This window comes from Hyperolius riggenbachi, chromosome 5, assembly GCF_040937935.1.
Source record: "Hyperolius riggenbachi isolate aHypRig1 chromosome 5, aHypRig1.pri, whole genome shotgun sequence".
NCBI classification, from domain to species: Eukaryota; Metazoa; Chordata; class Amphibia; order Anura; family Hyperoliidae; genus Hyperolius; species Hyperolius riggenbachi.
The window spans coordinates 66,990,131-67,013,326 of record NC_090650.1 but is presented as its reverse complement, the minus strand read 5'-3'; the positions used below and the strand labels follow the sequence as shown (position 1 = coordinate 67,013,326).

The 23,196-nt window shown below is 43.3% G+C and overlaps 1 protein-coding gene across 6 annotated transcripts in view; it reads right to left on the bottom strand.

The window, feature by feature from the left end:
• Positions 1–210: 210 nt before the first annotated feature.
• LARP4B (La ribonucleoprotein 4B) overlaps positions 211–23,196 on the bottom strand; it is a 176,700-nt gene continuing 153,714 nt past the window's right edge. For 2 of the 6 annotated variants that reach the window (XM_068235823.1, XM_068235825.1), the window contains 4 exons: positions 17,520–17,644; positions 15,186–15,296; positions 12,346–12,454; positions 211–5,275 (listed from right to left, as the gene is read on the bottom strand). In XM_068235823.1, coding sequence (XP_068091924.1) covers positions 4,988–5,275; positions 12,346–12,454; positions 15,186–15,296; positions 17,520–17,644 — 633 coding nt within the window. In that variant the 3' untranslated portion in view covers positions 211–4,987. The remainder of the gene's footprint in view (positions 5,276–12,345; positions 12,455–15,185; positions 15,297–17,519; positions 17,645–23,196) is intronic. The other 4 variants (XM_068235824.1, XM_068235822.1, XM_068235827.1 and 1 more) reach the window with 3 other exon arrangements.

The window sequence follows — 23,196 nt, the reverse complement described above, 5'->3', positions numbered from 1 at the left end:
TACCAGTAGGTAAAAAAAAAAGTGTACATACTGTCTGGTAAAAAAAAAAAAGAGAAAAAAAAAAAAGGAAAAAATACTTCACGGTAGTGAATATACTTAAAGACTGATGAAATAGATGAGGGTTTTTTTTTATCTTCAGATAAGACTAACAATCTCCCTTTTGCAGTGAATAGGCAAAGTCAGTCAACACACCAAGTTAACAAAAGCAAAAAAAAAGAAACATAAAAATGACCGAAATAAAGAACCAAACCACAACATTTAGTTTATCTACATCCAGCTTAACAGCAACATTTATAATATATCAACAATAATTTTTAGCATTTTTCGTAGGGTACCTTTTTTTTATATGTTCTGATTATTTACAACTGTACAAGCAAAGCACACACTTTCAAGTGCACATATTTAATACAGTATTGACTATTTTGCATTTACATTTCAACAATCTGGAAAAAAAAATCAATTGTTGAGATCTTGAAGGTATATTACAAAAACAACAAAAAAACAACAAAAGAAAAACCCCAAAACAAAACAAAAAACAAAACAAAAAGCTGTTGCTAGTTCCTGTACAACAGTGTTATTACTCAGGTCAGTCATAACAGAGATACACACTGAAACCAAGTAATTTTTGTATTTCACTCATGCTAACCCCACAGAGAAAGGGGGCCAGACTTAATTAAATCTAAGCTGTCTTATACAAAAGTTAAGGCAAAGTCATTTTTCAAGTTTAAATAAAATTCAAGTTTTTTTTTTTTTAAATATTGGATGGAAATTTGTCTTAAAAAAATGCTAAAAACAAAACAAAAAAAAATCCCCAGCTATCTTTCTGCATTGCCCAAAACCTGCAGTGAATTATGCAGGTCAAATAGGCATTGCATTAAAATGAATTGGGGTAATGGGGGGAAAAAAAGCACGCTTGGAATATACTGTACCCTACAGCGTAACATTCTGCTGTCTTGAATACTTTTTACACGCTTCAAACTAAAATAATTTAGATTCTTCTTTATTAGAAAGGTATTAAATTTTTAGTGCATCCATGTCCTTCAAAAGTACTATATAGTGTATACAACTTACAATAAACCTTTATTACCAGTTATGACATCTCTCCACATATAAAAAAAAAAAACAGAGAGCATTAGCAAACTGCCTTCCAACTCAAAATGGAAATAATTCATGGCAACCGGGAGATGCCATGCAAATAGTTACCGCTGATGTACGCAATGCTTAATTTCAGAAATAAAAAACAAAAAATTGTTAAGGGAAGAGGAAAACTTGCAAGGAGCAGACACAACGGAGTGTCTCTCCTCTGCCTTTCTTAATTAAGAAACATGTGCTTTGAAATTATCTAATGTTTTAACTGGTATTTCACAAATATGCAGCTGAATATTGCTAGTAGCACACTTAAAGGAAAAAAGAAAATCTTCAAAAACACTTGAACTCCAAGTAAAACCAGTAATTTAGGTTTGGATGGAGGTTCATTTGGTAATCTTTTATGTACAGTCAGGGTTGACCACATATAAGGGTCTCAACTCACAAAAATCTTTTCGGTCAGGAAGCTACACACTGGCATGGCCTTCGGGTTTAAGATTTGTTCTAAAGAGAGAGCTATCGTGCAGCGGCACAATGTTGCTGAAAACAGTTTAAACTAATTCAACTAATGCTCTGAAAATAAGAGGTTCCAAGGGCATCAAAAAAGTGAGCAAACAACTAATTGCAAATTTTATCTGCAACAGATGCCCCTTAATTAAAAATCAGAAAGCGATAAATCCTATGCTGCCACAGTCCTGTTCCTGATTAGCCAAGGACCAGCAGAACATTTACTATTTATGGTGGCCCTGATCTCCATTTACTAACCTTAAGCTGTGTGAGGCCTGGAACCCACTAGAAAGTGCAAAACGCTATCCCTAGCGATTTATGATATAGTTTTAGCAAGCGATTTAGGGAGCGATTCCCCTGCTCCTATACAATTCATTAGAATAGAAATGCTCCCAATATTCTGCATGTCCTGCGACTGCGATTTCTTCAATCGCAATCGCTTTAGTGGAATCTGTCCCATCCATTTACATTGGCAGAGCATTTAAGGGAATCGCTAGCGACTGAAAGCGCTCCCTAAACGCTCAAAAAACCACTCTAGTAGGTTCCAGGCCTGAAACAGTCTAAACAATCTTCATGTAGCTTAATGTTAATGAATAGGGCTGAAGACAGGCCCCAAACAGATTTGCAGCTGGTCCTGTACTGTGGGAAGAGCCACTGTAATAGCTATGAAAAATGATTAAATCTCCAGGCACAAATCTAAAAAGTTAATCTAGCTTAGTAGTCAGTTTTTTTTTTTTTTATTGTGCGTGAAATACGGCCAAGAATCCCGTTTTGAAACACACAGTTCAGTGTGGCAGCTTTCCGACTAAATGGGTGTGGCTTAATAGCTTTGCTTTCATCATTGCCATTGTTCAGACTGCAAGCGGGCAGGCACAGTCTGAATTTATATGAGAAGATTGCAGACCACTGCAAAGAGGAAGCAGCCAACGTATGGGCTGCTGAGCTTGTATTTTACAAGCAATTTATTTATGAAGAAGCTTCTACAACACAACCAAGTTCTGTAATACGGCGCCTACACAGATCTAGGCTAAGGCTTTAAATCAAGGGGCATGCACTGCAGATAAAACCTGATGTCATTAGTTGGTATACTTTTCTAAGCACTTCAAGATTTTGGTTTTCAATGGTTTACTTAGGAGTCAAACGTTGAGTGTTTTTACAACACCTAGCAGATTTTTACTAGCTTGTGTGGAAACAGAAGAAGAATGATAGAGAGATTAGGTACCCTTTCTAAATATACTGAACCTTAAACTTATCAGCTCCCAAATCCTGCAGCAGAATCCTTGCTGCCAGAATTTCACGAGTGCTCCCACAAGCCAAGAAAATCACATCTTGGGAGGCGAGCTGCTCTTTCACAGTAAACAGTGGCCTCTAATGGTGGAGAGGGATGGTTAATGAGATGCTCATTTTTTTCATTGTACAAAGAGATCTGACGCAACCTGTAGGCACCCTAGATTTGGGTCAGTCCAAATCGCCAGGAAGTGCATTTGATTGGCCCAACTCCATGCAAACTACAGTCTGTATGCAAGCTGAAAACGAATGAAGTACATTTTTGCATCTCATTGTCCATCTCTGATAGCGCTAGAGATCAGGAGACTTCAAACTGTCAACATTTTCACATAACAGAAAAAATTATTCAGTCTAATAATTTTCTTACTGCTGCTCCGCACACTAAGCTGTTAGCATTTGGAGAAACATTTAAAAGAGAACCTGAGCCAAAGCTCGGGTCCAGAAACACATACTAACCTAAGGAGAGGGAAGATTTGGATCCTGATGAAGCTTCCTACGATGTCCTCTGGTCCCACATTGCCGCTTATGGACCCATCCAGCTGATCAGGCCCTGCTCCTCTTCTGGCACGGGTGCAGCTGTGTGTGCATTTGCCGGTAATCTATGTAGAGTGCACAAGCGGCAACATGGTATAGGATGTCACCAAGGGAAGCCTCATTAGGATCCAGAGGCTTCCCTCTTGTTAGGCAAGTATGTAATTTTATAACGAGAGCTTCGGCTTGGGTAAAACTTTAAGATGCCCTTTCAAAGAACCAGCTTGCATGCCTGCTTTGACTGGGCTTTGCTACGCAGATGTATTGAAACAAAAAAACACCACATTATAAAGAATAGGATAAGGAGGCTTACTCTACTGTAGAGGTTATGGGGCCATCATACTGATCCGGGCTTCACTGCATAGTGAATCACTGGAATGGAATAAGCATGCGGTCAAAGTCGTTATCCCTGTGTGGTGAGCTTGTTGACAACGTTAAGCAAATACAGTATACAATATAAAACCTCCATAATATATAATGATGTGAAGACAGGTGATTGAATCAACGAAGGGCAAGAAAATCTTGCATAATTAAAGATCATGCAGTCCATAAGAATCACCTCTTTATTTCAATCTTATAAAACAGGTGTTCTCAAGTAGATCAGTAAAAATGCATTTGCAGTATAAATTGGTTTACCATTCAAGATCCTAGGGCGGTATATTTCAAAGAAACTGTTTATTTTGCGTTTTTTTTATCGATCTACTTTGAGATCTCAACACCTACCGTAATTTAGGATATTAAAATGAAGAAATGACTTAAGGACTACATCATTATTATTCAACTATGAAAGTTTCTGCCCATCATTACTTGAAAAACCTGTTTTTATATTTAGTTTATATATTGGTATACTTGTTACTAGTAAGTGACTCACTTTCAGATGAATACAGGGTCAAAATGAGAGCCTTCATCTGTAAAACAATACCAATGGCTGCTATATTCCTTTTATCACAGGCTAAAGTTAATCTTACTTACTACAGTAAGGATCTGCCAGTGTCAGGTTCCATTTTCAACCCCCCCACCCCCTTTTTGTATTGTCTGATAAAATTTTACCCACTGAAGCTACCTGCGTCAAAACCTAACTCAGATTTGCAACAGCAAGAAATTGGCAGAAGAACTTCAGAGTTCCATAGGTCCATATAACTATATACAGAGTCTCTTAACGTCCTCCACCCAATGTAAAAATTACAGGTTTTCTCTGGAGTTCACATTCACGCATTTCTTACTTTAGTAAATGACGTGCTCGCATTAATGTTACTATTTCGGTAGCCAGATTCATTACAGGGTTATAAAGCATTAACCAAAATGGATGGTGCTTCAGGGGAGGAAAAGACAAAAGTCCTGAAGGTTTGCATTTTTGATATGAAACCCACTTGGCTTAAAGAGAGAATAAGAACTCCAACTCCATTCATCTGAACGCCACTAGGTCTTATACTGGAGATAAACTGGAACCTGAAATAGCTTGAAGTTGCTGTAGAGGTCCGTAACTACCCACTTTTCTCCAGCGTTTCATTCAGAGACTCACAGGTGGAGTATGGCCAACTTCAGTGTGATGTTAAGTCCTTCCTTGCCCCAGCTCCTACTGAGGAGATTTCAAGGGACTTCCAGGTTCTTTATTTCCACGTTTTCCAATAGACAGAGGAGGTGGAGGCGACCTGCGACCTGACAGTCTCCTCTGGTCTTTGGGTCGTCCTGTAGTGGGCTTTGCAGGAGGGGTGTCCCTGGATTTCTCTATGGGAGGATCAGTCACCTTCCCTTCAGCTTTTACACAAGTGGCCGAGTTCTTCTGTTCTTTAGGAGTCTGCAAGGGTGGCCCATCTTTGCTTGTTCTCTGGCAGATTTCTGCATAACTAGGTTTTCTTAGCTCCTATATAAAAAAAATTTAGATTATATTATACAGAAATGCATACATTTGCTGGCACCATAAATGACAAGTAACTGGCATGCATCCCCATGATAAAAATGAGACAAAACAATATTTCTAATATCACAAATGAAAACTGCGCGGCGTGGGACATGTCAGCTGCAAGGGGCTGGAGGAAGCCCCGGGTAAGTAGAGCGGGGGTTGTGGTGGTGGTGGTGGGGGGGGGGGGGGGGGGGGTACTACGACCTGGTTTTGCCAGATGACTCATTTAAACCAGCTCACCTTAATGTTAGGTCCCTGCACGCGCTAGTGGCAGCGTCGTGTGCGTAACTAAACAATGCCCACTGCTTACAAAAGCTGCATGGTAGTGATGTAGCGCTACCGCGATACTTCACTAGCGCGGCCACTACCATATTGATTAACTGTTACGATGTTACATAGTAACTATGTGAACATAGTAGCAGCCGCGCTAGTGAAGTATCGTGGCTGCTGCTTACAAAAGCTGTGCTGTGGTGATGTAACATGCAGGGACCTAACATTAAGGCGCTCTGGCTTAATAGGGCGAATAACAGGAGTTTGCCTGCGCTATATCCTTTAGTCAATCAACCCCAATGAGACTTCTGTAGCAGTCACGTCAACTAATTGTCTTGCTCATTTTTCCTGAGCAAACTAGCAGAGCAGTGCTGTGTGAAAGATGCCTTCTCCACAATGCATGCTTCAGTTCTTTTCATAGATGTTTGCTAGGGTTCAAATAAGGGCCCATTGAAGGCCACTTCAGAGTAGTCTAAAGGCTCATACGCACAACGTGACCAACCGCATAACAAGTTGTTTACACGACAAGTACGTACACACGTCAACCAACTAAACAACTAATTCACTTAAATACTATGCGCGCAAGCTAAACTACAAACTGCACAACATGTCCACATTCAAAAACATCAAAGTAGTTCAAAACACTTGTAACACAGGTGCCAACCTGCACGTTAGTTAGGTAGGTTGATACACCGATTGGATCTGGCAAACAACCAGTTATCAGTTGGTCATCTTGTTGCTTGCCAGGCATTCACACGCCCAACTATCTTCCAACAGAACAAGTTTAGAAGATAGTTGGGCAGATTGTCTGGACGTGTGTACGAGCCTAAAGGTGCGTACACACGTCTGATATTTCTGAACAACTTGTCATTCGAACAAGTCGTTTGAACAACAGTTTCAAGAGAGATGGAACAGCACCTCGGCAATCCTCTGTGGGTGTGTGGGAACCAACCCCTTGTACTAACAGGGTGAAGATCCGTCTTGTTTGAAGATAATGGTCTGCACCACATCCAACTATAAATCGGCTTTATTAAGGATCCATAAATTTCTGTGTAGCAGCTACAGCCCACTGTTACACAGCATTTTATGGATCTTCAATAAAATGGATTTATATTTGGATGTGGTGTGGACCATTATCTTCAAACAAGTTTGAACGACAGTTCGGCGTGTGTAGGAACGATCGTTAGACTGATAGCAGCAGTTTTGAATGATCCACTTGGCAGATCCATGGACTGTCGTTCAAACGACAGTTAGGTCCTTACATGTGTACCAACGACTTGTTGTTTGAAAATATTAGTTTGACACTGATAGACTTTCAAACAACAAGTCATTTAATCAGTCTAGTCCATTGTTCTTTCAAGTTCATTGACCAGTCAAACGACATGCAAATGAGCTGTAATTAGCATTTCAAACGTTTTGAGGTACAAGGAGTCTGAACGACTTTTTGTTTGAATGACAAGTCGTTCAAACTTCCGGTTTGAATGACAATTGGGCATAAGATCAGACATGAGGATCCACAACCTACAACTGTTATATCTTTCTAAAGGAGCGCTGCAGTTGCCACATCACAGCTGTTATGTTGAAGTGGCTATCATTATAACATGGTAGTAGACAGGGGTTTGTGTGTTTTTACCTGCATTTGTATTAACTACAAACACCTACAAATGTGACAGGCATCGGTTTTTGAACACGCGTCACACAAAAGAATCCACTTTGGCAAGCAAGCGGTTCCTAGCGGCATAAGACCGCTTTCATATCAGATGTTAAATTGAGAATGGCATTGTTTCTTGCACTGACTCTACACGAAACATACAGCAAAGCAGCCTCATAATCCAGTCTCCTCCGCCTTTCAAAGTAGTGAATTTTTCTTTTAAAGGTTCCTTTTTTTCCCCCTCTCTTTCTCTGGGTCCAGTTAGGGATGGATAATGAGATGCAAATCATTCAGAGTTCACACAGAATTATGCAAAGTTACAGTACAGACCAAAAGTTTGGACACACCTTATTCAAAGAGTTTTCTTTATTTTCATGACTATGAACATTGTAGATTTACACTGAAGGCATCCAAACTATGAATGAACACATGTGGAAGTATAGTACATAACCAAAAAGTGTGAAACAACTGAAAATATGTCATCTTCTAGGTTCTTCAAAGTAGTAACTTTTGCTTTGATTACTGCTTTGCCCACTCTTGGCATTCTCTTGATGTGCTTCAAGAGGTAGTCACCTAAAATGGTTTTCACTTCACAGGTGTGCCCTGTCAGGTTTAATAAGTGGGAATTCTTGCCTTATAAATGGGGTTGGGACCATCAGTTGCGTTGTGGAGAAGTCAGGTGGATACACAGCTGATAGTCCTACTGAATAGACTGTTAGAATTTGTATTATGGCAAGAAAAAAGCAGCTAAGTAAAGAAAAACGAGTGGCCATCATTACTTTAAGAAATGAAGGTCAGTCAGTCTGAAAAATTGGGAAAACTTTGAAAGTGTCCCCAAGTGCAGTCTCAAAAGCCATCAAATGCTACATAGAAACTAGCTCACATGTGGACCGCCCCAGGAAAGGAAGACCAAGAGTCACCTCTGCTGCGGAGGATAAGTTCATCCGAGTCACCAGCCTCAGAAATCGTCACACAGAGTTCTAGCAGCAGACATCTCTAGAACTGTTAAGAGGAGACAGTGTGAATCAGGCCTTCATGGTAGAATATCTGCTAGGAAACCACTGTTAAGGACAGGCAACAAGCAGAAGAGACTGGTTTGGGCTAAAGAACACAAGGAATGGACATTAGACCAGTGGAAATCTGTGCTTTGGTCTGATAAGTCTAAATTTGAGATTTTTGGTTCCAACCACCGTGTCTTTGTGCGACGCAGAAAAGGTGAACGGATGGTCTCTACATTGCCTGGTTCCCACCGTGAAGCATGGAGGATGAGGTGTGATGGTGTGGGGGTGCTCTGCTGGTGACACTGTTGGGGATTTATTCAAAATTGAAGGCATACTGAACCAGCATGGCTACCACAGCATCTTGCAGCGGCATGCTATTCCATCCGGTTTGCGTTTAGTTGGACCATCATTTATTTTTCAACAGGACAATGACCCCATACACACCTCCAGGCTGTGTAAGGGCTGTTTGACCAGTAAGGAGAGTGATGGGGTGCTGCGCCAGATCACCTGGCCTCCACAGTCACCAGACCTGAACCCAATCGAGATGGTTTGGGGTGAGCTGGACCGCAGAGTGAAGGCAAAAGGGCCAACAAGTGCTAAGCATCTCTGGGAACTCCTTCAAGACAGTTGGAAGACCATTTCAGGTGACTACCTCTTGAAGCTCATCAAGAGAATGCCAAGAGTGTGCAAAGCAGTAATCAAAGCAAAAAGGTGGCTACTTTGAAGAACCTAGAATATTACATATTTTCAGTTGTTTCACACTTTTTGGTTATGTACTATACTTCCACATGTGTTCATTCATAGTTTGGATGCCTTCAGTGTGAATCTACAATGTTCATAATCATAAAAATAAAGAAAACTCTTTAAATGAGAAGGTGGGTGCAAAGTTTGGTTTGTACTGTATGCATCTTGAAAACAGACCAATTACATGCCACCAAGGCAGGGTTGCTCATCACGGATTAATCACGAGTTACCACGGTGGTTACTCGTGATTCAAATGATATTTAATTGCCGCAGCTGAGCAGCTACATTAATTACCCATAAGGTCGCTCTCTGCCCGGCGTTTCAACGAGCTCGCAAGCCGCCTAATGAACGCGCTGCAAGCCTCGCTATGGAGCACTTCTTCCGAAGGAGGAAGTGTGCTATAGCCAGGCTTGCAACGCGTCCAATAGGATGCTTGCAAGCTCGTTGAAACGCTATGCAGAGAGCGGCCTTATGGGTAATTAACCCCGTCGCATCTAGCCGATCAGCTGCGGCAATTAAAGCTCATTTGAATCACGAGTAACCACCGTGGTTACTCGTAATTAATCCATGATGAGCTTCCCTGCACCAAGGTGGCATTTGATTAATCCATTTTAAAGCAGCATAAATAAATGATTCGCATCGCCATGCCACAACGCTCCAGTTTTGACTAATATGGTCAAAGGATATTGTTACAGAAGCATTGTTACAGATTGCCAGAACTCCTAAGATTAAGGGGCTAAAGCAGATCAAAAAGCCTCCTTACTAAGATGCTATGCAAAACAGAAGTTTGCCTTCTTAAAACAAAAGGTATTTGCAATTATTCATGTTGGAGTGAGATTTGAGGTGTGCCCCAGTGCATCACTGCTAAATATGCAAATCATCCCTAATAGCTAAGCACAACTCCAGAACTGCTGGAACGCAACGATGTGTCAAATTGTTAATATTACAGAGCCACACTAATCTACATGCATACAGATTGTTTTTAGAGGGAGGATCCTGTCTAATTCCCCCTCATCTGTAAAAAATCACAAGTGTAATTTGATCTCTCAGCTGTGTCAGCACAGAAATTCAGCAGTCCTCGGCCGGCCCAGCTAATATGTAAACACAGGATGTTAACCCTTTGTCTGCTTCCATGAAAGCAGGAAGTAGACACTGCAGATTTATTGCTGGACTTCTTTAGCAAAGAAATGTGTTTCTTTAGTGGTTGTTGTGCTGTTGCTTATCTTGAACTAAGAATTTACGATACCTCTGGGTCAATCCTAATACCAGGTCTGTGAGCAATAAAGTAAACAAGGATCCTTATCTTACCCCATTTAGATGGTCTGTTTGTATTAAGGCATCTTAATGATGTATTTATGCTTGAAAAAAATATCTGTTTTCCCTTTTGATGTTGCATGTATATAAGCTGTCTGTACCACCAGCTTTCAAACTAACAGGATGTAAACCTGACGAAGGCTGCAAGGCTGAAAGCTTGTTTATTCTTATTCATTTGTAGTTAGCCAATAAATGGTCTCATCCTGATTTAAAACTTCTTGCTTATCTTTAAGAGCAGAGGGGAAGTGGTGAGTGCAGATCCGCTTTTAGTATCGGAGAGGGGGAAGTTAAAGAAACACTTAAACAAAAAAAAAAAAGTTTTACTCACCTGGGGCTTCCAATAGCCCCCTGCAGCTGTCCGGTACCCTCACCGTCTCCCTCCGATCCTCCTGGCCCCGCCGACAGCCACTTCCTGTTTCGGTGACAGGAGCTGACAGGCTGGGGACGCGAGTGATTCTTTGCGTTCCTGGCCACAATAGCGCCATCTATGCTGCTATAGCATATATCATATACCATATAGCAGCATAGAGGGTGCTAATGTGTCTGGGAACGCGAAGAATCACTCGTGTCCCCAGCCTGTCAGCTCCTGTCACCGAAACAGGAAGTGGCTGCTGGCGGGTCCAGGACGATCGGAGGGAGACGGCGAGGGTACCGGACAGCTGCAGGGGGCTATTGGAAGCCCTAGGTGAGTAAAACTCATTTTTTTTGTTTGACTTAAGTGTCCCTTTAATGTTGTGTTGTAGAGAAGAAATGCACTAAGAGCAGAACAATAGAAACAGCATGGGTCTCCTCTGCTGTACATCAGCAAAATTGTTCCTTTGGGACCACTGTTACTAAAAAAAAGTAACCTTTATTTTTAGTTTGAACCTCTTAGAGAGTTGTCCTTAGGAAAGTTAATCTAGGGGTAACAACAAATGTATCTGGGCCAATATCTCTGTAGAACACCACTTCATCTATTTTCACAATTTAGCCGATGACATATCAAGAGCATGCCAAGTATACAAATAACAACCACTTTTCATTTAGTAGATAAGGAAAAATACCGCTCAACTCACAACGGGGAGACAGTGCTGGAACAGGGGCTGCCCAGCCCAAACACAGTATCGAATGAAGGAATGTCCGCACGATGCCTCCTCGATCCATAAGTTTATTCAGGACGTATCCCATACAGATAAAAGAGTACTTAGACTGACATGTTTCGAACCTACATGGTTCTTAATCATAGCCATTTTATGGTTTCCATCTACAGGATTTTATAGAGGGTGATGGGCAAACCAGGGGGAGTGGCAGGCTGACCACACCTAAAATGGATAGTGGCCAGGAACTGCGTCCTCTATACTGCCTGCCACATCAGCCTTTACAATGTTGTGTACGTAAATTTAAAAGATTTCTTAAAACAAAAAGTTTATACACAAATAAAATGCCAGGCAAAACACCAGGCAAGGCATACGCACTCAAAAATAAAGACACAACTGCATATCTCTAGATGACAAACATAGATACATACAAAGAGGCCCACAAACAAACCCATGATAAACTCCAAATACAAATTTCCATGGCATAGAAAGGGTAATATTACCAAAAAGAGGGGGAGATCTACTGGCCATGATTCGGAAGAGAGAGGCCTTGTGGATTTTTCGACTAGGCACCATTGTAAAGGCTGATGTGGCAGGCAGTATAGAGGACGCAGTTCCTGGCCACTATCCATTTTAGGTGTGGTCAGCCTGCCACTCCCCCTGGTTTGCCCATCACCCTCTCTAAAATCCTGTAGATGGAAACCATAAAATGGCTATGATTAAGAACCATGTAGGTTCGAAACATGTCAGTCTAAGTACTCTTTTATCTGTAAGGGATACGTCCTGAATAAATTTGTGGATCGAGGAGGCATCGTGCGGACATTCCTTCATTCGACACTTTTCATTTAGTTACTTTTCAGTGGGCCAAAGCACATTTTCAATAACATGTAAGAGTACCAACAAATTTGTCCACATCAGTATATTGCTACTACTTGTGGATGATACGTATGTAGGAAAAATGTAACAAATACTTACAGTAGCAGCTCCATTGACTTGAACCGATTTACTAGCAGTGTTAAGAGTGGCAGAAATCCTTTCAATAGTTGGAGACTCTCGCTGAGGAATATCCACCATTTTAGAGTCGCTGCAGAAATAAAAAATAAAATACATAAGTAAATGTTCCAGCTCAGTGTTCAGAAGCATTATTTTACTACCCCTTAGAACAGAACCTCAGTCACTGCTATAAAAAAAAAGAAGAAGATACTCCAGTCCCCACGATGGCTCCCTCTGGTGTCCAGTGCAATGCGTCAGTATTTTCAAAGATGGCTGCCAGTCCTGCCTCTCCAGCACTCATTATGGTGAGGGAAGGCAGCAGTTTTGATTGACCGGGACACTACTAGCAGACTACTGCCGTAACTTGAAGGCACAGAGCAGATGGACATTGCTGGACAGATAGGATTAATGACCGTGGACCTGGAAACCAAGAAAAGGCGGAACAAGGGAGAGAGCATCCCTGTTCAGGTGTGCCCCAACCTTTTCTCCTGAAAGGCTTATTTTTCCCAGAGATTGGTCTTAAAGGGCATTTCTTTTTATTTTTCCAGATAAAGCTGTAAGGCCATGTTTCTACTGTAGCATTGCATTTTACATCGGGAAAAAATCACATACGATTTTTATGAAACTTTTTTCAATGGCGCTAATTTACATGATCTGCCTAGTAATACCATGACCAGTTCCTTTTGCCAGTAATCAAATGGCTGGGAAAATTCACTTTTTATGAATTTTTTTTGCATTACATACGAAAAATCGCATACAGAATAAGCCTTAAAGATAAATCGAATTTAAACTGAAATCGTGATCACCAAGATCACAATTTTGGAATAGTCAAAGCAGCGATTTCCATGATGAGGTCATTTCTGCATGGGGAAGTATGAAGAAGAGGCTTCCCCCAAGTTTTGGCGCGTGTGCGGCCCGCAGTGTTGGACATACCTTCCGACATGAGTCCAATGCTGTATGTCCTCTCTTGCCATATGCTGGCTCTTGTGCACGGCCTACTTCCTAGTTACTGTATGTCACATAATATACAGGAAGTATGCCATGCATTAGAGCCTGCAGGGGGCCAAGTGGATAGATGGGTATCGCTGGACTTGTGCTGGAATGTATGTCCAGCACTGCCGCAGCTTGGGGGACAAAGGGGGCACAGAGAGACCCAGAGTGGGCACAGAAAGACAAAAGATGCACAAAGACACAAAGTGGGCTAGAGAGAAACCCAGAGGGGACACAGACAAAGGGGCACAAAGAGAGACTGAGACATAGGCTCACGGGGGAGGGGTGTAGCTGGGAACAATGCTTAATTTGAAGGAAATCATGAATCGAATCAAAATTGCGATTTCTGAAAGAAATCGCTCAATTCAATTTTTTCCTAAAATCGTTTAGGCCTAATACAGAATGCAAAAATGTTCAGCAGGCCATCCGTTTTATTCACGCATACAACAGCATGCAAAAACTCAAACAAAATGGAAACTATCCCACTTGCAATCATAGGTTTGCATAGAAATGTGAATATTCGTTGCTAAAATGTGTGGAAAAAAATTGCAGAAAGTGGATAACTAGCCTAAAAGTAATCCCCGACCAATAATGCCCATATAATACCTTATCACACTTGTACGAGGAGATATAAGAAGATAATGCAGGCCTTACTGTGGCTCCTGGTTAGACTCTTGTCCTTTGTTTTCATCTAAATGTTCAACCTCCAGAGGAGTAAGCTAAAGGAGATCAATTCAGCATACTACAACCTAGATTCTTGCAGTAATCTGATGTATGCATAATGAAGCAAATTCTGCATAAAATTATACAGCTGTATGTGTTACAATGCCACAACAGGCAGATCTGCAGCCAAGCGGATACTAATTTCATGCCAATTCCAATTGCAGCCTAAAAGTGACCATAAACATCGATGTTTCTCATCGATATTCAGCTGATTCGATCACTGATAAAATCTGCTAGAAACCAATGCCACAGCCAACCTGATCCATGGGCCAAAATCGATCGCTCCGGATAGGGAGCGATGGCAGAGGCAGGTCCATAGCATTGCTCTTCATGAAAAATCTGCTTAGTATGTGGCAGTTATACTGTAGATCTCTCTCAGCTCAGTCAATCTGACAGGGATCTATATGATAGTAGAGACTGGTTGCCATCTATATGCAAAGATCTAGAGCAGCAGCCAGTCCCCAGTTGGAGAGAATGTTGATGTAATCCCAAGTTGTTCAAGGGCACTGAGAACCCATCAAACTTTATTTTACAATGAGCCTCCCCATAAGGGAGGTTCGTAATGCAGTATGCCATTGGGGAGCCCCTTTGCTTACCTATGTGGGGCTGCTCCTCTTGCACCCCCCCCATGTGACCAATCGCAGCTCAAACATTTGGAGGTTGCTCCCTGGCTGCAATGCTCGACAGGAGCTGTATTCTGTACATCTCCTCAGCGGGAGTTGCTCACATCTACGTACTATAGATCCTGGTGTGGATTGTGGCATGTTTCTACAAGCATACCTTGTGGCCGGAGCAACCTCAAAAGGTTAGAACTGTGGCCGCTGCGGACAGTGATGGTGTACTCCACACGGACTGGGAACTACAGGAGCAGCCCCCATAGGTAAGCAATGCCGCTCACCTTATCGGCATACTGCATTACGAACCTCTCTTATGGGGAAGTTCATTGTACAAAAAAAAAAAAAAAAGAAAGTCTGATGGGTGCTCAGTGGCCTTTAAAATGAACCCTAGGTTACAGGTGTATGGAGGCTGCCATATTTATTTCCATTTAAACAAAGACAATTGCCTGGAAGTTCTGATCATTTCTGGTAAGTAATGTCTGAATCACACACCTGAAGCAAGCATGCATACATGCATTGTCCTCATCCCTCCTACTGGAAGCCGTTCCTTCAGGCTCTGCATATCGTCCCTCTTCCTCTCCCCATAGCAATAAACACATTACTCTAGTAAAAGCAGAAGAGTCAATGGAACAGTGCTCAAGCTCTTATCTACGGACATGTATACAACTGTTAGAAAGCTGTCTAAAGACCAACTCTGAGCACCATTTACAAGTTTTGCTGCAGGTATCGTTTGAAGGGCATGAAACAGGTAGGAGTTAAAGCTGTCACTCCTACTTAATTCCCTATTTGATACCCAGTCCAATAATTCTTTGTGGAATTCTCCTTGAAAGGTTACTCTTCTAACATTGTATAGAAAAGCCAGACCTCAGGGCCCACCAAAGGATGGCTGCCACTTTACTGTGGGAACCTAGCCCCTACAATAGCATGTGGGAGGGGCATGGCTGGCAAAGTCACTAAACCACTCTTTTCTCTATCATTAAAGCCCTAGGTTAAGGCACATACTTGTGTACCTGAGATATTTAGAACTGCAGCATTTATACTTACCTTGGGCATCATCCAGCCCCATGCACGCTGTTGGCTCCATCGCCGTCCTCCCAGGCTGTTTTGTTGTCCTGCGGAAAGGCCCGGTAAATTGGCCAGTTGCACATGAGCAGCCCAGCCGGGAGCATTCTTCACTTTACCGCAGGACAACGAAGCAGCCCGGGAGGACGGCGAGGGAGCCAACGGCGTGCATGGGGCTGGCGGAAGCAACAGGTAAGTATAAATACTACAGTTCTAAACATCTCAAGTTTCCTTTAATACCTTCATTTCTATGAAAATGTACATTTAAATCAAATAATTGGCAGCAAGTAAGCAAGTACAGTAATGCATGCACAGCCAGGACATTCTCTACCCCTTTACTCCTCCTCCGTACCAGATAGGTTCTGGCCCTGGTAGTATTACAGTGTAATAACTACCCCTGAAGATTCACAGCTCATTGAAAGTCATCAGTCCCTAGTGAGACGTGGCTTTATTAAAGGACAACTGATCTGAGAGGGATATGGAGGCTGCCATATTTGTTTTATTTTAAACAATGCACATTGCTTGGCTGTCCTGCTGAGCTTCTGCCTCTAATACTTTTAATCATAGATCCTGAACAAGCATGCAGATCAGATGTTGGACTTGTTGACTGCATTTTGCTGCATGCTCGTTTCAGGTGGGTGATCAGCAGGAGGCCAGGCAATTGGTATTGTTTAAAAGGAAATAAATATGGCTGCCTCCATATCACTCTCCGGTCAGTTGTCCTTTAAGGGTCACAGGTGGTTTCACCCCTCCATTCTGCAGATTTCAAGCAATCAGGATGGGAGGTAGCATCACGAGAGAGCTGCTGGCTGTGGTGCAGATGCTGCCACCACTAACAGCTTGCAGTCTAAACATTACATTTTCATGTTCCAAACTTTATTGTAAAAAAAAAATAAAAAAAAATCAAAACAAACCAACAACAAAAAAAACGTTGAAATGCACCAGCATTCCTCTGTGCTATTAAAGGGTTTTATTTTTCCAAGTGTGCTCATCTTACTTCACTTCCTGTTCTCAGTGACCCAGTCCATGGAACAGGTGAAATCTCCCTTAGACTGGAAGAGACAGATTCTAAGCCATCGCCATCCAAAGCAAAAGAGGTGTTAAAATGAGCTTAATAAAATAAATGCATGTAAATATATGAGTTATTTGAGGCTAGTAGATTTTAAATATAGGAGATATTTGAGGCTAGTAGACTTTAGAAGTAAAGTTTTAAATTTTTGATGGGCACCAGAAGTCTGTTCCTTGCATTTGGATTCCTCCACGACTTTTGGCTCCCTGAAGTATTTGTCCTGCGCCCCCTTGTCATTTTACAATATGGATTTGCATGTTACAAGAAATATGACTGGTTGCTAGTGCTACAGGCAATGAGCACAAACACACCCCCATGCAAGCGGACCTGTGCTGCACTTTCTACACTTCCCTCTCAGTAATGCTGAGCATATTGAAGACCAGTCCTCTGTAATCCCATCAACAATGTCACATGACTAACAATAGTGGCAGCTGACCAATGGGAGCAGTGAATCGCATCTCTCACTCCATACACACATACAAGGAGGCAATTTCAGAGCAAGGAAAAACGCTCGAATGTTAGACATGCAGCAATTATAACATAGCAACATGTATGTTTTCATTGGTTTGCTTTATTTCACAGGATTATTCCACTCTGGTCAGGCTGAATTCTTATGACATGGAAACTGAAGTGTATCCTTAGCATGGTCGCGGTTCTTCACGCTGTTCTCTTACAAGCAGAAAAGGCTGACTTACTCTGGAGATTGAGCCGGTGATGGAGGGCTCTGGTAGGTCACCGGAAGTGCAGGAGGAACTGGCAGCAATGGCTCCCGTGGAATCCCAGAAGGGACGGTATTTGTACTTGCATCCACATTAACATTCTGTAACAGTACAAGAGAAAAGTGTTGTAAATAATTGACTTGCTCTAATCCTACAACCACCACCCCAGTTATATTTAACCACTTGAGGACCAGAGGTTTATACCCCCCTATTGATCAGGCTATTTTTTTTACAATTCGGCACTTCACAACTTTAAACCAGTTTATTGCTCAGTCATCCAACTTGGAACCCAAATTAATTTTACCCCCTTTTCTTCTCACAAATAGAGCTTTATTTTGGTGGTATTTGATTGCAGCTGCGATTGTTAGTTTTTGTTTTTTTTAATTAAAAGAGCAGAATGTTTGCATTTTTATAATCCTCCACTCCCCCCTAAATTGGCCCTACACTGCATTATATACATTACACTATTCATACATAGACATATGCCTATGGAAGGGATTAGATTGTGAGCCCTTTCGAGGGACAGTTAAGTGACAAGGCAATACTCTGCAGCGTCAATATATATATAGTTGGATGTCAAATTATATAGTCTTCCTGCGCCATCGCTATGCCCTGCTGAGCACAGTGCCGGGTGGCAAATCTCGCTCTTCATGAGATGACGCCATATGGCATCCTGGAGGAGCAACAAAGCCACTCTGCCACCGACAATCTGCGTTAGGCAGTCGGCAAGTGGTTAAGGCCTATTTATTATTACTGTTTTTTCAGCACTATGCTTCACTCTCTATCTAACTTGAAAGGTTTTGGGAAAATGATACCTCATTTACCCAGTGGCGTAGCTGAGGAGCTGTGGGCCCCGATGCAAGTTTTACATGGGGCCCCCCAAGCACTCTATAAATAACAATTGATACGGTGCACCAAAACCTGCCAATGGCAACCACAGTGTCAGAGGTGCAAGAAGGAGATGGGGAGCAGTTTGTTAATGATTACCACTATTCAAAGTATCTATAGAAGTGATTAATACCAGCACAGGACCAATAGAGAGCTAATACTGTAGTTGAGGTAGGGCCCTTTGAGGCCCCTCTGGCCCAAGGGCCCTGATGCGGTCGCAACCTCTGCAACTCCTATTGCTACGCCCCTGCATTTACCTCTTTGCAGTGCAAGTGTCTCCAATTGAAGCACAAGTCACAAGCAAAACAAGAGACATTTAAAGTCATTCTAAAAAGTTACAACAAAAAGAAAACAGTTTAAGTATACCAGAGCCGAAAGGAGGAGGAGAAACGGGGGAACAGGCATGTAAGGGGATCTGTGCTGATGCACACCCCTCCCCCCCTCTTTACTTACACAAAGACCCCCCATAGCCTCTTCCGGGTCGCCGGGAGTTGGAATCACTGCACCTGCACTGGCCTGGCAGCGCACATCCTACAGCGCAGGGCCGGGAGAGCTCTGTGCACGACGTAAAGCGCAGAGGGCTCGTGGTCGCGTGCTGTAGGACATGCGCAGCCGGGCCAGTGCAGGTGCAGTGATCCCAACTCCCGGCAACCTGGAAGAGGCTGTGGGGGTTCTTTAGGTAAAAAAGGAAGGGGCAGAGGAGAATGGGGAAGCGGTTGGCATCAGCAAAGCTCCCCTTACATGCCTGCTCCCCCCGTTTCTCCTCCTTTTGGCTCGGATATCCTTTAAGGTGTGTAAGCACAATTACTGTCACCCAAAGGGGTTTAAGTTCTGTACACGCTAGATGAAACTCGGCCGAGACAGTCTATAACCTTTGCGAAGAGTCCAGGTTGTGTACAGCAGTTCTCCCTCCACCACACACACCCCAACTAATTTTAGGTAGCCAGAGGTGCCTCTCAGTATTGACTAGCCCTCCAGTGTTGGTAGCCATAGTTACCCAACAATATAAGTGAAGCCATTGGTGTCTGAGCATGCATTGAGAAAGCCTGTAGCATCACAGGAAAAACATGTAGGCGTGGCTTATTGGCACCACACCTGACACAGAAAGAGGTAGGGAATGAGCACTCCAATGGCCACTCACTACCTTGCTTAGGAGCCTGACTTGGGATGTGGGCACATGTTGCCAGCTCAGTACGAGTGAGCAATGAACTAGGTATCCAAAGTTGCAACTCAACTGCTGGAGGATTGTAACTCCCCTTCAGGAGTGGTGAGCCAGATGTAAATCCCAATGTAGGCAGCTAGAGGGGCCGCAGCGCCCCCCCCCCCCCCCCCCCCAGTATACATAGCCATCAGTAGCTCCCTTCAGTACAGGTAGCCAGAAAGACCCCTCAGTATATGTAGCAAGATGTGACCCTTTCCCCCATGCAGAGTGGTGCGAGCGTAGCCTAGGTGAGAAGAAACTTCTCCAGGCAACTTCATTGCTATGATTAGAGTGCCCGAGAATGCCTAGGGATGGTGGAGCTAGCAGAGAAGTTACTTTTCTCCTATGCTCTGCTTTTACTACTCCACCTAGGCACCTCAAGAGGCCTAGCACGTGTCTCCACGAGGCCCACCCCAACCCTTTGCTATAGGCCCCCATAGCGGCCACTACGGTGATCTCTGTGCCACTGCTGGAAAAAAAAGGATATGGAGTTAAACACCAAATACAATGTATGTGATTGTTCACAAAAGCGGATTTGCTGCAAACAGAACAGTTTTTCAGCCATGTGAAACTGATCCAATAAGAGATGCTGGATAAAAACCATAGTCTGAGCTGTAGGTAAATATAAATGAGAAAACTTATAAGCTTTGCATAAAATATAAGCTATACAGACAAAGAAATGTATGGTATGGGAGGCTTAATCAGTGAATTGGATACCAGAGAGACTGTCAGGGAAAGCCATGTGGAAAACAAACACAAACCAGGAGTGATTAAGCACAATTAGCTCTGACTGGAAAGTCAATATGCAATGTCTACATACAGTGTGAATGATACAGACAGTACACATACACAGCCTTGTCTAGACTCAAAATACCAACTACCACAAGGACCCATTAAAGCACCTGAAGACAGAAAGCAAAGCCCTTCTGAACCAAAACCTCACCAATCTGGCTGGCCATATCTGAAGCCCAGTGAGCACATTCATCAGCGACAAAAGAAATGAAGTTTTACTTAACTGGGGCTTCTTCCAGCCCCTAGAAGTCATTTGTGTCCCTCACCACAGCTCTGGTCTTCCCTGGGGTCCCACTGGCAGCCACTAAGGATCCATGTCTTCCGATGGGTCGCAGTCTTCTAAACCCTGCCTGCACGAGAATGCACCCACGTCACCGGGAGTGTGCTGCCCCTGCGCAGTAATATGGCACAGGCGCAGTACGCTCCTGATGACATGACTGTTCATGTGCCATATACCGCATGCGCCCGCGCAGAAGACGGCGACCCGTCAGGGGACAGCGATTCTAGGAAATTGCCAGCGGGACCCCAGAGAAGAATGGAACTGCTGTGAGGGCCACAAATGACTTCTAGGCGCTGGAAGAACCCCCATGTAAGTAAAACTACATTTCTTTTGTCGCCTCACTTATCCTTCAAATATGTAGAAAGTGACTGGAAGGCACCCAAATCTTACTCACCCTTTCAAACATAAAGGCAACAGAAAAATCCAGAGGTAGTATATGAAATGAGGTACCTAAATATCAAACTGATAAAACTCTGTACAGCAATAATGTAATATGCAAATGTATATTTATATGCAATATAAACAGACATGCCAGCCTTAGGGCTTCCTGGCTCCCATATTTAAGCCAACCTGGGTGGACTAGAAGCCACACTGCCATTTCAACTGACTGGTACTCATTATTTACCACAGACATTAAAGAGTCTGAAGTAGGGCTGCACGATTTTGGGTAAAAATTGAAATTGCGATTTTTCTGTCAGAAATTGTGATTTCGATTCTTTTCACAATTTTTTCCAAAACAAGCTTTAGCTTGTCCTAATGTACAGTGTCGTGCGCAGCGGGTTTTTTTTTTGGGGGGGGGGGGGACTAGGGTGCAGCGGCATAGCTAGCATAGTAGCCCCAATATAGGGAGTTTAGTTGCCCCAGTGTGGATAGTATAGTGCTCCAGTATAGCTAGCATAGTGCCCCAGTATAGCTAGTATAGTGTCTCAGTATAGATAGTATAGTGCCCGGCAGTATGGGTAGGTAGTGCCTCAGTATAGCTAGTATAGTGCCCAGTATGGGTAGGTAGTGCCACAGTATAGCTCGTAAAGTGCCCAGTACAGGTAGGTAGTGCTCCAGTATAGCTAGTATAGTGCCCAGTATGGGTAGGTAGTGCCCCAGTATAGCTAGTATAGTGCCCAGTATGGGTAGGTAGTGCCCCAGTATAGTTAGTATAGTGCCCCAGTATAGTTAGTATAGTGCCCCAGTATAGTGCCCAGTATGGGTAGGTAGTGCCCCAGTATAGTTAGTATAGTGCCCCAGTATAGCTAGTATAGTGCCCACTATGGGTAGGTAGTGCGCCAGTATAGCTAGTAAAGTGCCCCAGTATAGCTAGTATAGTGCCCAGTATGAATGGGTAGTGCCCCAGTACAGCTAGTAAAGTGTGCAGTATAGGTAGGTAGGTACGCCGTTGCGGCCATGCCCGCGCCTGGCCATGATCCGCTTACCTCAGCCGCTGCGCCGTGCCACAGAAGCAGTGCATATTTATGAGGTTAATGAGCCGGGCAGCGGGGGGAGGAGAGTTCAGTCCAGAGCGGCACACAGCTTCTCCAATCGCTGGATACCGATGGTATGACGGCAGCGGTAGGTGGAGCTGTACTAGAGCGTACAGCTCCGCCTACTGCCTCCGTCATTCCATTGCTATCCAGCGATTGGAGAAGCTGTGTGCCGCTCTGTACTGAACTCTCCTCCCCCCGCTGCCCGGCTCATTAACCTCATAAATATGCACTGCTTCTGTGGCACGGCGCAGCGGCTGAGGTAGGCGGATCATGGCCATGCGGGCAAGCACTAAAGACCGAAAAACGCCGGATCCAGACAATCCCAAAATCGTCTTCACAGGAACCGTGGTTTCGGTTTAAAACCGAGAAATCGTGCAGCCCTAGTCTGAAGCCATATAAATTACCTCTTATTTCCCAGTCATCTTCAGCATTAAGAGCAAAGCTGATTTGCCGCATTCATGCAGCAGAACGAGGTCTTTATCCCCCTGAAATCCCCTGGGCAAAATTCTGCGATTGCAGAATTTTACTTCCTGGAGAAGGCAGAGCTTTGCACAGTAGCTCTGCCTCCTGTCCAGTCAATCTGTCGATCTCCGCCTCTCCCTGCCCCCTTTCAGTTTCCTATCACTGAGAGGGGCAGGGAGAGGCGGAGATCGGTGGGACTGAAGGCAGAGTTACTGCGCAAAGCTCTGACTCCCCTGGGCAGCAAAATCTGCAACTAAAGTTGTGGAATTTTGCCCCGGGATTTCGGGGGGGGGGGGGGGGGGGGGGGGGATAAAGACCTTGTTCTGCCGCGGGGATGCAGCGAATCAGCTTTCATCTTAAAGTGGACCCAAATATAAAATACAAGATTTCAGAAATAAAATCTATTTTCTAACTTATAATAATAAATAGCAGCCTTTTTTCAGCAGTATGATGACAAATATAAAATATTTTACATTTATTGGAGGAACCCCTCCCTTCCTTTCATATTGCCGTGACAGAATCCGGCAGACTGGTGGAGGAGATGAAAAAAAC